Raw genomic sequence first — 14,453 nt, forward strand, 5'->3', positions numbered from 1 at the left:
CTGCATTTCCTGTTGCCCAATATTTTAAATCATTTTTTCATGTTTATTCAAGCGTTGTTTAAAGTTCTAGGGCAAATCCCTTATCATTTACTCTTTCATAGATGGAAGCAGAAATTGATCCTTGCTTTGTTTTTTTGTTTTGTTTTGTGGGGGGTTTGTTGTTGGCTGTTGTTCTCTGTTTTAATACCATGTTTTTGTCAAGACTTTAGCTTTTCCCCTAACTATGCAAACTTCATTCACCCTGGTTTACATTCACACTTAAAAAAAAGATTAGAAGTACAAAGCCTGAAGTTTTAAGCATTTGAACATAAGCACAGTGTTGACTGAAAATACAGACATTCAAAAGGGCTTTCCCAATAAGGACATACCTTTGAAAAAGAAAAACACTGACCTACTAGCTCTCGTATAACTTAACCTGATTACTTAAGCTATTTTCATTTATAAAGTTCTATTGTCTCTACTGTTGCCAGTCATTTCTAAGCATGACATGTTTTAACACTATATTAGCAAACAGGGTAAACATGCTTTGAAAGACTCAAAATACAAACGTAAGCTATTACTCTAAACATTGGTATTCTGCACAAGGACGCATGGCCTGTATAGTTCCACTCACTTGCTCTCCTTCCCTGGGCTGCTGCTATCCAAGGCTTTTTCAAATAGAGCTGAGGGGCTCCATTTGTCATTCCCTGTCTTGGTATGAGATTCTGTCTAAGGTAACTTGACAGCTCCTGTCCCATTTCATTTGATACATCCTACTTACAGAGAGTTAAAAGGCAGTACAGGTTTTGAAGTCCAACTGACTTGGGTGGTTCAAATATTAGCTTCATCTCAAGTTATTTAATGTCCCTTATAGGTCTTTTTAATCATATTTGCAAAACAGGCGCATCAGTATTTAAGCAGCAGGACATTTGTAGACGTCAGAGGAGAGTAATGCGCTTTGCACGCTGCCTGACAGGCAGAGCCTCATCAAAATCTGGTGCATGCTACTGGTAAAGCTCATTTTCTAAATTTCATTTAAAATAACATTTTCCTCAAATACTACAGATTTGTAAACAGCGTTTTGCCTTCATTATATTCACCCCCCTATTTCATCACTAAAATTTTAAATGCCAGTGAAATAAATAGGCACTGATTTTAATGCCCCAGCAATTACTACCATGTAAGGTCAGAGTATCCAATGTCTAGATGAAGAACAAAAATCACTAGGCTCAAAGCTTCCTTCCCCACAGGTTGCTTTTTTCTTTTTTGAGGTGAAATTCACTAACATAAAATTAGTCTTTAAAGTGTACATTCAGTGGCATTTAGTACATTCACTTGCTGTACAACTACCACCTCTCCGTTGATCCATCATAGTTCCGTCATCCCCTCCAAAGAATCCTGTACCCATAAAGAAGTCAGTACCCATTTCTCTCTCCCTGGTTCCTGGCAACCACAAATTTGCTTTCTGTCCCTATAGATTTACCTATTCTAGATATTTCATAGATATGGAAACCTATAATGTGTAGCCTTTTGTGTCTGGCTTCTTTCATCTTACATAATAATTTTGAGATCCATCAATGTTGTAGCATGTAGCAGTACTTCATTTTTTTTTATGGCAGAAGAATATTCCATTGTATGGATATAACACATTTTGTTTATTCGTCCATGGCAACCCTTGAGTTGTTGCCACATTTTTGGCTATGTGTATTTGAGTACCTTTTCTCATTTCCTTTGAGTATATACTTAGAAGTGGGATTTCTGGATCATTGGGTAATTAAATGTTTAACTTTGGGGGGATGTTTTGGCTTTTTTCTCCAAGGGAAAGGTACAATCAGAAAAATGGGACCTGAGAATTCATGTGAGCCAATCTAATATGTGTGACCCACGCAGCTAATCCTTGACCTTGTCTTTAACCTCTTCTACCAGCAGAGAGAGGTGGGTGCTGAGAAAGGTATAAGGTGGGTCCCTTACACCTTTGGTCTCTCTCCCCTAGGGCTGTGTCTGGCTGTCCCCGAGAAAACGGTGAGATGGTGCACCATCTCAAATCAGGAGGCCAACAAGTGCTCCAGTTTCCGTGACAGTATGAAAAAAGTCCTTCCTGAGACGGGCCCTCTTGTCACCTGTGTGAAGAAAACCTCCTCCCTTGAGTGCATCAAGGCCATTGCGGTAAGTCGCTGCTGCCTGAAGGAGAGTGGAAGGCGTCCATACTTTCTCATGGTCCTGGTGCTGGACCAATTCTGTACTCACATGTAGGAGGCTGGTGTGTGGGCAGTCAGCTCCACTGATAGTATCATCACTGTAGAAATGGAAGTAGCAGCGGTCATCTTTAACAAGTCTTAAAGCAAAATCCAATGCATTCTGAAAGGTGACACTTTTGAGGTATTATGTTCTCTGAATGCAAGAAACAAAAATGGCAGTTTGCATCAAAGTAGTCTTCTCCCATTGTTTTGCAAGTTCCTCATACACCCTGGGAAGTAGCTGCATGACACTCACAGGGATGAGAACTAACAGTGTCATGATTGCAGATGATGGCTCGTCCTTTGTTCTTACGCTTTCCCAAATCCTCTTCACTCCTTCACCATTGTTCCTGCTCATTTGAACGTGTGTCAGACCCTGTGCTGGGCAGTGGGGCTGCAGTGGTGAATCTCAACACATGGTCTTTACTCTTGAGGAGCTTACAGTCTAGTTAGGAGAGAAGAAAAACGTGCCAACAAGTAGACATGTAATTCCAAATTGTGTGAAGTACAGTGAGGGGGAAAAGTAGAATGTTCTGACAGACTTTCAGAGGAAACTTGCTTTGACCTGGGTGTCAGGGACAATCTCCCTGAGAGAGAACAATGAAGCTGAGACCCCAGGGATGAGCATGGGTAAGGATGCCAAGAGCCTTGGGTAGAATATTCTAGGAAGTGCACAACAGTGTGTGCAAAGGGCCCGAGACAGAGGAGAGCAAGCAGGAGACTGGAAGGAGCGATGAGGTGGGAGAGGTAGACTCGGCCAGAAGGAGCCTGATTAACTCAGGGAATCACTGATTTGGTATAAACAATTGGTCTGTTCTGCTTCTTTTTTTTAAATTGGACCTCAATTCCTATCGTGGCTTAATTGTAACCCTTGAATTATGACCTATGTTCAGCTTTGATCTATGCATACTTCTTTATTTTTAAATATGTTAAAATACAAAATAATACTATCCATGACCCACCACAGGTTCTCTAAACTTCATTACTGCCAATAGCTTACTTCTAGGACTACTGTGTGGCAGCATTGGATTCTATGGGAATGGCACCGCTTGGGGGGCTGTTACCCACTGGCCCTACTTACAGTGACCTATGTGTTTCCCCAGAGAATCCTAAGAATTATTGCATTATTTCAGTTTTAAGACTTATATGGGTATGTGTGAATGATTGCATAGTTTTGCTTCTTAAAAAATTTATAAAGATGAAACAACCAAAATGTCCTTTGATAGATGAATGGATAAAGAAGTTGTGGTATATATACACAATTGAATACTATTCGGCAATAAAAAAAGATGAGATAGGAACATTTGTGACAACATGGATGGATCTTGAGAGTGTAATGCTGAGCGAAATAAGTCAGACAGAAAAAGCAGAGAACCATGTGATTTCACTGATATGTGGTATATAAACCAAAAGCAACAAAAGAACAAAACAAACAAATGAGAAACAGAAACTCATAGACACAGACAATAGTTTAGTGGTTACCAGAGGGTAAGGGGGTTGGGGGGTAGGAGATGAGGGTAAGGAGATCAAATATATGGTGATGGAAGAACTGACTCTGGGTGGTGAACACACAATGGGATTTATAGATGATGTAATACAGAATTGTACACCTGAAATCTATGTAATTTTACTAACAATTGTCACCCCAATAAATTAAAAAATAAAAATAAAAAAAATTTATAAAGATAACATTACTCTGTGTTGCCTTCTCATACTTGTTTTTTCCTCCTCAATATTATGCTAAGATTCACCCATGTTGGTGCATGTAGCTATTGTTCATTTATTTTCAGAGCTCTGCAATAGTCCATTGTGTTAGTATACCACAATTTATTTGTTCTTTTCCCATCATTAGCATTTGGATTGTTTCTAGTTTTTGTTACTGTAATCAGGACTTGAGGAATATTTTTATACAAATCTCTAGGGACTCAAGTATTAAAAGTTTCTCTTGAATTTATATGTAGAGGCAGACTTGCTGAGCCATGGGATATATGAGTATTTGACTTTTAAGACAATGCCAAATGTATTTGATTTGTAAGCAAACCCAATGTGGTTATTTCAATTTCCACTTCCACTAGCAGTATATGGGAGAATAATCCATATCATTTTTAGTGAATGTAACATTTTACCATTATGAAATAATCTCTGTCTCTCATAGTGATTTTTGATTAAACTCTGTTTTTCTGATATTAACATACTACATCAACTTTCCTTGGTTAGTAGTCTCTTACATGTTTTTCCACTTCTTTATTTTCAACTTTCTGTGTGCTTATGTTTCAGGTGTGACTTTTGAAAACTATATATTCCTGGATTTTGTTTATTCATGAAATCTGAAATCTCATTTGTTTTACATGGTACATTAGACCATTAATAATTATTGTTGCTATGGATAAATTTAACTTATTTCTGCCATGTATTTTTTTATTTCTCTTAGTTCTGCCTTTCCCCTGATTTCTGAGTTTTTAAAAATTGAGTTTGTATATATATATATGTTTTTTGCATTGTTTTCCCTTTATTTCACTCTCTCCCATTGGTAGTGAATTTAAACACTTTATTTATATTCCTTAATGATTTCTTTTTAATTTTTACTATGTATGTTAGCTTACCAAAGTGTTATAGTAAAATAGTCCTGATCCGCCCCCCATTTTGCCAAATAATAAAAGTACTCTAGAATACAGTAGCATAGAGTTACCTGTTTAGATATTACTATTTAGTACTTTAAGTCTATCTTTTTTAACCCCATCATGTAGTTACTTGATATATTTGTAGATGCTATATAAAAATGTAAATATATTTATATATGTGTAGGGGGGTGTTTGTGTGTGTCTGTGTATGTGTCTATGTATATGTATATGCATGCATACCCAAAAACTCAGAAAGAAGGAGAGAGAAAGAGAGCTGGAGAGAGAGAGAGAATATTTGGATTTACCTACATTTTTGCTATTTAACCTGTTCACCATTCATTCTCAATTTTCATCTTTCTGGGATATGTTTACTTCCTAAAATATGTCCTTTTGCTGATACTTCAGAATGAATCTCCTGGTATTAATCTCCGTCAGTTGCTTGCTTATTTGTTTTCTCTGCAAATGCTTTAATTTCCCCCTTATTCTTGAGTGGTAATTTTGCTCAGTGTATCATTTTAGTTTGATGTTTTGCAATGATTAAAAATATTGTGCCACTGCCTCCTGACTTCCATTGTAGCCAATGAGAAGTCTGGTGCTGTCCTGTTATTCCTTCAATCATCTTCTATCTGGATAATTTTGAGATTTCATTTCCATGGTCTATGATGTTGCACAGATTCACTATGATATTTCCAGTTGTGGAAATCTTGGTACCTATTCTGCTTAGGGTATATTGGATCTGTGGAGTCATATTTTTCTTCATTTCTGGATAATTTGCAGCTATTATCTCTAAATACTGCCTTTTCTTAGTCTTTCCATTTTTTTCTGCTTAAGTCCTAGTATTCCAAGATGACACATATTAGGCTTTCTTTAATACAGCCTCCACATCATTTAATCCTTTGTTTATAATTTCTATCATCCGCACCTCTTTTGGCAACATCCAGGATAAATTCTTTAGACACAGCTTCTAGTTTACTAATTCTCTCTTTAACCACGTCTAAGCACTTGCTGCCTATTCATTTACTTTTTTATTTCAAAGTTATATTTTTGTTTCTAGAAGCACCAGAAAATTTTTTTTTTTCCTTTTATTCCTGGTAATTGCTTTTTCTATGCCTGTAATGTTGCCTTTACTTTGTACGTAAAACAAAACACTTCATAGGTAGCTCTCCTCCATTGCATCTGACAGTTCCAACCTCCACATCACTTGAGGGCCCACGTCTGTTGTTGCTGTTGATCCCCACCATTGTGGCTTACCTTCCTCTGGGTTTGCTTATCTGCACCTGGGAGGTAATACTTGATTTCAACCTTCCCCTTCCCTGCTGGTTCAGTTTCCCCTTCAGAATCCCTGCTGCTCTAGTGGACCCCATGAGTGAGGTCTTCACTTCTTGGTTCCTGAGCCCTTGAGGCTCCAGTGATTTCTTCCCAGAATCCTGGTGTCTTGGCTAAGAAAACCCCAACCTCACTGCCCTGGGAAATATTCTTTTTTATTTGCTTTTTTTTCTACTCTACAGTGTGTGGGGTGGGTGTGGAGAGTCTCTGGAGGTTTCACATACCTCTTGTGATACGAAGAAAGCCTCAAAGAGTGTTTCATATCTGATATGTAGTTGTGGGATGAAAGAGTTGTTCACCAAAGTGAATGAATATTTTTAATTGCACTGAAATGTACACTTAGAAATGGTTCAATGGTAAATTTTGTGTTATGTATTTTATTACAATAAAGCAACAACAACAACAATCCCAACATTAAAAAGAAAAGTTTCAGGTAGGCAAATACATAGTTTGACTCGCCTTATTATTTTCTTTCATTTAGAAATACTGTTGTCTTACTACTTACCTGTAACATGACACAGATCATGGAGCTATTGCTTCTGCCTTGTAATTTAATCAATAAGAATTATTCGTAGAGCACTGGCAAGGGCTTCTAGAAAACTCATTTTGACCTGCAGATGCTTGAAGCAGAATAAAAATGAAATAAAATTTGTTTTAAGTGTGTATGTTAAAAACAGTTCTCACTTTCAGAGAAAATAAGTTCTAGATCCAGTGGGAAGGTGCCTATAATATTTCAAGCGAATTATTAGCTTAAAGTTGAGATTTCAAAGAAGCAAAAACCCAAAAAAGAAAAACAAACAACCCAGCAACAGTGTAATGGAAGGAATAAGCCCATGCTACCTGGATTTAAACCCCAGCTCCATGACTTACTAGCGATGTGGCCTGGGGAAGTGACGGGAACTTTCTGTGTCTCTATTTTTTAATGTGTAAAATGCAGCTGAGGTAGACAGTGGTGAGCTGTGACATGTCTGAATAGTCAATAAAATGAACAATGAGCCATAATGGATGTAATAATCGTTCAACACTTAGTTCAGAGTAAAGCAAGAAGTTAAACCCAAAAAACCCCAAACTCGTGAATGAAAGACTCCTGCAGCTATGTAGACCCAGGATAGGAGGAAAGGTACTGAGTAGTGAATCAGAGTGGAGAAGAGTGTTGTCAAAGCTCCACTCCCCCTTAAGGATGGCTTCACAGTGGTGCCTGAGAAGACCTCAGCTGAAGGCTCAAGGTAAAGAGGTCACCAAACAAAAGCTCTTGGGTTCTCAATGTAAACACGTGGAAGAGCACGTCCCGGCAGGCGGACCTGAGTGGTTGACGGCAACCCCCATCCAGAGCCTGTAGTGCGTGGGCTGTGCACCCAGTCTGGGGTGCGGAGGGCAGCTCTGCCCCATGAGTCCTGCCAGGGGAAGCCTCCGTAATTCAGGTTGATCCTAGAAGACCACACATAGGTTTCTGGGCCAAGAACCAGACGTTTCACAAGGGAGAAGAAAAAGAATCCATTCCTTCCTCTGTGCAGGAGGAACAGGAATGTATATTGTGACCGAATCCCCTCACAGGGAGGTCAAGTCAACTGAAGCTCATGGTGTGGTGTGCGGTCTGGCCAAGTTGAGGGATTTTCTGGCCCCAGATCCAAGAAGCCCCCCCAGTCACCCCCACTCATCCCAGCTTAGGGGTGCCTTCTTAAAGTGAGGGCTTCATTAGCGTCTGGTCTGTTCCCTTTCAGGCAAACGAAGCCGATGCTGTGACGTTGGACGCAGGTTTGGTGTTTGAGGCTGGCCTGGCTCCCTACAACCTGAAGCCTGTGGTGGCAGAGATCTATGGAACAAAAGAAAGTAAGTTCTCCAGGGCCCAGGAGAGGGTTTGCGGCCCTTGTTCCCTCCTAGGGGATGCAGAGTCTTGTCTTGTTTAGGCAGATAATGGAGATTAGATAGTGCTGAGCGTTCCCCATTGGGAAGTCAGTGGGGAATGAGTGGCCCTAAGGGCCACCTCAAAGGCCTCTGGGGCTTTGGGCTGATTGAGGACTGGTGCTCCTGACACTGACCTTCTGAGCCAGGAAATGTGCTCTCTGAAGAAGCAGAGCAAGCTGTGTGCAGCCTTACCCAAACCATTGTGGTCGGAGCTTATAGAGACGTCTTCCAAGAACCACAGATGCCACACACAGAGGAGAGCACACTGGAGCACACACTCAGAGCCCCAAAAGCCTGTGTCTCTTGTGACAGTAAACTGACTGTTCCTGGGCCCGTGTCAGGGAACAGGAAGTACTCAGAGCAAGTCAGAAATGTGGCCTTTATGCCCCAGCTCCAGCTCCTGGTGGCTTTGGTTGGGAGGTACAGGCAGACACCCTGCAGGGCCAGGGAGCAGAATGCATTTCCGGCTCATGTGCACACGGCCCTCTTCTCCCTGTGATTGCCTGGAGGGTTGTCACAAATGGCCCCTCTGTGGTTCCTTCTTTCCCTGTGAGCCTGAGAAAGGGATTCTGATCCCGCCCTCTTTACAGGACACGCTGTGTGTCCTTTAGGTCCCCTTCCCTGGTCAGGAGTGATGAGCAGAGTTTCCCTGTGGCCCAGGTTGAGCATCATCCATTTGCTCTGTGTCTTTGCAGATCCCGAAACCCGCTATTATGCCGTGGCCTTGGTGAAGAAGGGCAGCAACTTCCAGCTGAACCAGCTCCAAGGCAAGAAGTCCTGCCACACAGGCCTTCACAGATCCTCTGGCTGGAACATCCCCATCGGCACACTTTACTGGCAATTGCCTGAGCCACGTGAACCTCTTGAGAAAGGTAAGCGGGCAGGAGGGCGAGTGTCTTCAGGCAGATGTCCCTTCTTTAGATGCCCGCAGAAGCCACACGGCTGTCACTCAGACATGGTCAGGTGACCGTGTGTGATGACTCTTGGGGTGGAGGTAGGAGTTACCCAGCTTTAAACTTGTCGGGTCTGCTGCACAGCAGCCCTTGGGAGGTGTCAGCTGTCTTCTTCTCTCAGCTCCCAACCCCCCAGCAGGGGCTCCTGAGGGGTGGGGCAAGGTCATCAGGCGTGACAGAGGCTCAGCAGGGCCAAGATGGCTTTGCCCTATCGCCCCCTCCCTGGGGTGCTTTCCTCTCTGTGGCTGATGTGTTTCCCAATCTGCTGGGGCTTTCTCTGGTGGCCACCCACTGGCCCTGAGGTTGGCCTGCCCCTCTCCAGGCAGGTGTCCCATCTCCCAGGCATGGCTTCCAGGGGAGAACTCTCTCTGAGCTGTTCCAGGCTGACAATGCAGGGAGGGGAGCTGACAGCAACCTGCGACAGGCATTGGTTGGTGGGGATGATGGTGGAAGGATAGACGTTAACACGTGCCTTTTTGGAATCCCTTGATCTTAAAGAGGGGACACACATACGGGCAGGCGGGGACTGGCCTCTGGTCTGTTCTGGTCACTCCCTGTGCACCCTTGAGCCTGGGCGGGAGCCATTCTTGCCTCTGGCCAGGCTGCCTCATGCTGTGTGTTCCCTGTCTCTGTGCTGAGCAGCAGTGGCCAACTTCTTCGCGGGCAGCTGTGTCCCATGTGCAGATCAGACGGCCTTCCCCAAACTGTGTCAACTGTGTGCGGGGAAAGGGACAGACAAGTGTGCCTGCTCTGCCCAGGAACCATACTTTGGCCCCGCTGGTGCCGTCAAGTGAGTGAGACTGGCCGCTGTTCCCACTAACTCTAAGGATGCAAATCTAAGGCACAGGAAGTAGACAGGGTTTGCCCCATTCCACCTAGAACATCGTGTTCACACCCAGGGTCCTGAGTCCCTCTGTGCCCCCCCCTTTCCCCTCACCATCCTGAGGAGCTGTCTTCTGTGTGGGAGCCCCTCTTGTGTCCCCATTGCCTGGGGTCTGCCTGTGTTAACCTCCTGGAGTCTCCTGGAGGGTCAGGAGGGGGGGGATAGACCAGTCTCTGGGACTCCGTGATGCACAGACCCAGGCTTGGGCTCCGAGCTTAAAGGCCAGGACCACCCAGCTTGCTTCTTTCGGCCTGAGCATCTCTCTGTGTCAGGGACATGTGCCTGCCTCTCCCCACCTCCCTCTCAGCTCCCTGCCACCACCTCTCCATTCTCCATGCTCTGTAAGAGAAACGACCAGCACTCAAAACCAGAGCTAAGGTGGCCAGGAATCCAAGGCTATCCAGAGTTTTTACCTTCCATGTTAAAGGCTTTAAACCTTTATTAAAAAAAAAAAAAAATCGGTAGCTTTTGGCTTCCTTTGAAGAGGAAGGTAAGGGTCCTACTTTTGCTTCCTCCCTCCCCAGAGTTGCCTGGGATGTGGCCTTACATGGCTCCAGCCGGCTTCAGTCTGGGTTTGGCTGTGGATGTTCAGAGGCCCCTCAGACAGGGCCATCACCTCTGTGAGGAGAGATGGAAGCCCAGGAAACTGTGGGCAAAGCCCTGTGGGCCTGTGACAGGGGCGGAACCTCAGAGGGGCTGCATGGGGGAGGGGCAAGGCAGTAGCTCAGAGAGTGGCCTGACTACAGCTGTCCTGTTCCTCAGGTGTCTGCAAGATGGTGTGGGGGATGTGGGCTTCATGAGGCATGTGACGGTGTTAGGTAAGTGCTGGATGTGGGAAGAATCACGTGGGCCACACCCTTGGGAAGTGGGTTTTGCCTGAAAGTTTCCCTACACGTAGAGATGGGTAACAACAAGATCTTTCATGAAATAGAAATTCTGTATAGAAAACATTGATGTTATTTGTACATTGTTCAGTGCTCAATTTGTTCAGTCTATAAATCTCCTAAACAAATCTGAACATTTAAACATTATTTAACAATTAATGAAAAAAGGTGAGTTTTAATAATCAAATTCTCTTTGTCACTGAAATAACACTTTTAAATTTAATCATATTCTACTGAATGCTTCATTATAAACGGCTCCTAAATGCTTCCAATACCTTAAGCAAACACACAAATTATCGTAATGATTTCAGAGCTTATTAGCACATGTACAATTAAATCTGTTGCAAAAGCATTATCACCAATAAATGAAAATATATTTTTCCTTTATTTCTACATTTTAAGAAAAAGCTTTCCAGAATTTTAGGCAATTATCAGAAACAAAAAAACAAACAGAATAGTTTTTCAGACAAATTGAGGTTATGGATTTTGGGTTTTATAACTAACTAAATTTCTATCAGGTATAGAACATACTTGTATCACTCAAGATGTTTAAAAGCAAATGTATATTCACTCTGCTAGGTTCACTTTAAAGTTAATATCTGCTACCTCAGGGAAAATTTTAAGTCCTTACTCTTTACATGGGCCTTAATTCCTCCTACTTCTTTCTCTAACACGAAACCGTTTTATGTGCTTTGTTCCCTTGTTCAGCCATTCACAATGTACTGTCCCTTCCTTGCTACACATTGACCTGGTTTGTTAGCATTTTGGCAATCGACGCATGTCTTATTATCAGTAATTTTAATTAGTGGGGTCATCTGTGGGGTGACCCAGGATGAAGTTGTTGCAAACACCTGTCATTGTAATTTCCTCCGGTTGCTCAAGTTACCACCGCTATGTCGGTGGGCGGCCTATTTTAACACTCACCCTGCTGTATTTGAAATCATCCTCACTTACTGAAAACAACAGGTCGTCCCAGACCATCCTGATTTATCTTTGCTGAAAGTCACTTATCTGCTATTATATGTGCTCCCAGATTGCCTTCTAAGTAGAATTTGATGTGAGACTATCCACTGGGCTTTAGGGGTGAAAATGTGTCGGTGGTGAGGGGCTGCCACCACTGGGGCCCTTGAGTGACTAAGGTGGAAAGGTTATTTCTGAAACTGTTGGGTCATATTGATCCTTTTAATGTAATTCTAACGTTACTAAATCGTTTAAAAGAATTTTAATATATGGATTTAAAATGTATTTTCTGTACAATATACCTAATTAAAATTATAACCATTCTCAAGAACTCTAATTGTACTCCACTTTCAATAAGACTTTATCTACCTCAAAGATCTTCTATAGGAGCTTGCTAGGGCTGCCATAACCAAGTACCACAAACTGGGTGGCTTAAGCCATAGACATTCATTGTATCGTAGTGGTAGGGGCTAGAATTCCAAAATCAAGACATTGTCCGAGTTGGTTCTGTGTGAAGGTTACGAGGGAGGATCTGTTCCATGCCTGTCTCCCAGCTTCTGGTAGTTTGCTGGCAGTCTTTGGCATCCCTTGGCTTGTAGCCACATCACCCTAATCTCTGTCTTTCTTTTCACGTGGCGTTCCTCCTGTGTGCATCGTCTGTGTCCAAATTTCCTGTTTATAAGGACACCAGTCATACTGTGTCCCCACAGTATGTGGGTGGAGTAGGTCCCCACCCTGCTCCAGTATGACCTCATCTTCACTGATTCCATCTGCAGTGACTACTTCCAGATGAGGTCACATTCTGAGGTCCTGGGGATCAGGACTTCAAAATATGAATTTGGGGGGACACAATTCAAACAAGAACACCTTCTATCGTGTTTCCCCTAACATAAGACCTAACCGGAAAATAAGCCCTAGCATGATTTTTTTCAGGATGCTCGTAATATAAAATAAGCCCTACCGTATTTCCCCCAAAATAAGACCTGGTCTTCTGTTAATTTTCACGCCAAAAGACGCATTAGGGCTTGTGTTATATTACGAGCATCTTGAAAAATCATGCTAGTACTTATTTTCTGGTTAGGTTTTATTTTCGGAGAAACATGGTAGTAACTACACAAGGAAAACCGAAGAGCTTGTTTGCCTTACAAGGTTTTCTGGTCCTTCTTTGTACCTGTAGAGTGCCCTGACTGGGTCCCTACGCCTTGGTCTATCCCTCAACTCTTCCATCACCTTTCCCAGCAGGCTCTGCCCTCAGGGGAGCGTTGCAAATGGGTTACCTGGATTGTCCTAGCATGGCGATGTGTCAACCTCAGACTTGCTGAGAGTTTGACTAGTTACCTTAACTCTCTGAACCTGTTTCCTCCTCTCTACGATGGGAGTCACATCACTGGCCTCTCCTGCCTGTTATGAAGATTAAATGACACACAGCATGGAGAGTCTTCAGCACAGTCTTGTTGTGCTGGGAGTGCCCAGTAAATACTTGCTGTCACCTTTCCTGTTAGCAGAGCCCTAGGGATGAGGGGCAGTGGGAGGTCCCTATGCCAAGCACGCCTCCCCACCCATGTCAGTCTGCAGCGAGAACCAGTCATTTCATCTCCCAAGGCCTCAGGCTTCTCATATGTAGAAAATGTTTTTCGAAAGTATTCATTTTCAGTCCTCTTAGGGCTGTTAGAAGAATGATTAAAGATGACAATTTAGGTGATGTACACAGAGTTTATGAACACTTCCTGAAGCAGGCAGTCTCCATGTGGGGAACTGCAAAATGGGAGGAAGGACAAAGGAAAAGAGACCAACAGAAAACACCGGATTGACTGGGGCCACAGAGTCCACCTTATGTGGGTGCAAAGGAACAAAGGAAGAAGCCAGAGCTGGCTTGATGCTTGAGGACGGGCAGGATACTGCCTTTCTAGTCAAGCAGAACGTTTACAGGGACATGAAAGTTATCGAAGTTTCAGTTTGTTGACGTGGGACCCTGGATAGAAGCAGCTCCATCTTGGGCCTAGAAAGCTATCTCCACAAGGTCAAACAGTTTGGGATTCAGTGAGGAGGGGGGACCACAGCTGATAGCTCTGCCTGCAGTCAGTTGGCTCCTCTGGGCTTTCCTCCCCCAGAGAACCTGCCACACCAGGCTGACAGGGACCAGTATGAGCTGCTCTGCAAGGACAATACCCGGAAGCCGGTGGACAAATATGAGGAGTGCCACCTGTCCAGCGTCCCTTCCAATGCTGTGGTGGCCCGAAGTGTGGGTGGCAAGGAAGACCTGATCTGGGAGCTTCTCAGCCAGGCCCAGGTACCAAATCCACCAGCTCCTCTCCGGCTTAGGGGTCTCTGCTTGGATTGGGGGCATTTTCCTTCATTCTCTTATAGCCACTCTGCAAGTCCTTCTGGGTTCAGGACCCAGCAAGAACCACACTCCACATCGTCCTCTACACTGAAAGCCACTCAGTCTGTGTATGTTATGGACAGCAGAGGCCATGAAATGCTCACCTGGCATCACGGACCCTGTAGGCCCAAGACACTACAGAAGTTCCTCACTGCCCCAAGTGTTCTTTTCCATTCTAAACTGGCCCTCAGGACGCAGTGCAGCTGCCTCTCTTCCAGGAAGCATCCCCCTATTATCCTTTTGGCTTTTGATCTGCTCTCCATTCTTCTCTCTGCCCTGAGTTGGCGGCAGTCTCTCTTGGCCAGCCCTCATTCATCACCCC

At 43.6% G+C, this 14,453-nt stretch overlaps 1 protein-coding gene across 2 annotated transcripts in view; it reads left to right on the forward strand.

Annotated features, from left to right (window-relative positions):
- LOC109444539 (inhibitor of carbonic anhydrase-like) overlaps positions 1 to 14,453 on the forward strand; it is a 55,218-nt gene that overhangs the window by 22,743 nt on the left and 18,022 nt on the right. For both annotated transcript variants that reach the window (XM_074312858.2, XM_074312857.2), the window contains 6 exons: positions 1,973 to 2,145; positions 7,885 to 7,993; positions 8,764 to 8,940; positions 9,664 to 9,811; positions 10,667 to 10,722; positions 13,860 to 14,038. In XM_074312858.2, coding sequence (XP_074168959.1) covers positions 2,062 to 2,145; positions 7,885 to 7,993; positions 8,764 to 8,940; positions 9,664 to 9,811; positions 10,667 to 10,722; positions 13,860 to 14,038 — 753 coding nt within the window. In that variant the 5' untranslated portion in view covers positions 1,973 to 2,061. The remainder of the gene's footprint in view (positions 1 to 1,972; positions 2,146 to 7,884; positions 7,994 to 8,763; positions 8,941 to 9,663; positions 9,812 to 10,666; positions 10,723 to 13,859; positions 14,039 to 14,453) is intronic.

This window comes from Rhinolophus sinicus, chromosome 5 (assembly GCF_057876585.1).
Source record: "Rhinolophus sinicus isolate RSI-liver-muscle chromosome 5, RSI-T2T, whole genome shotgun sequence".
Taxonomy (NCBI): domain Eukaryota; kingdom Metazoa; phylum Chordata; class Mammalia; order Chiroptera; family Rhinolophidae; genus Rhinolophus; species Rhinolophus sinicus.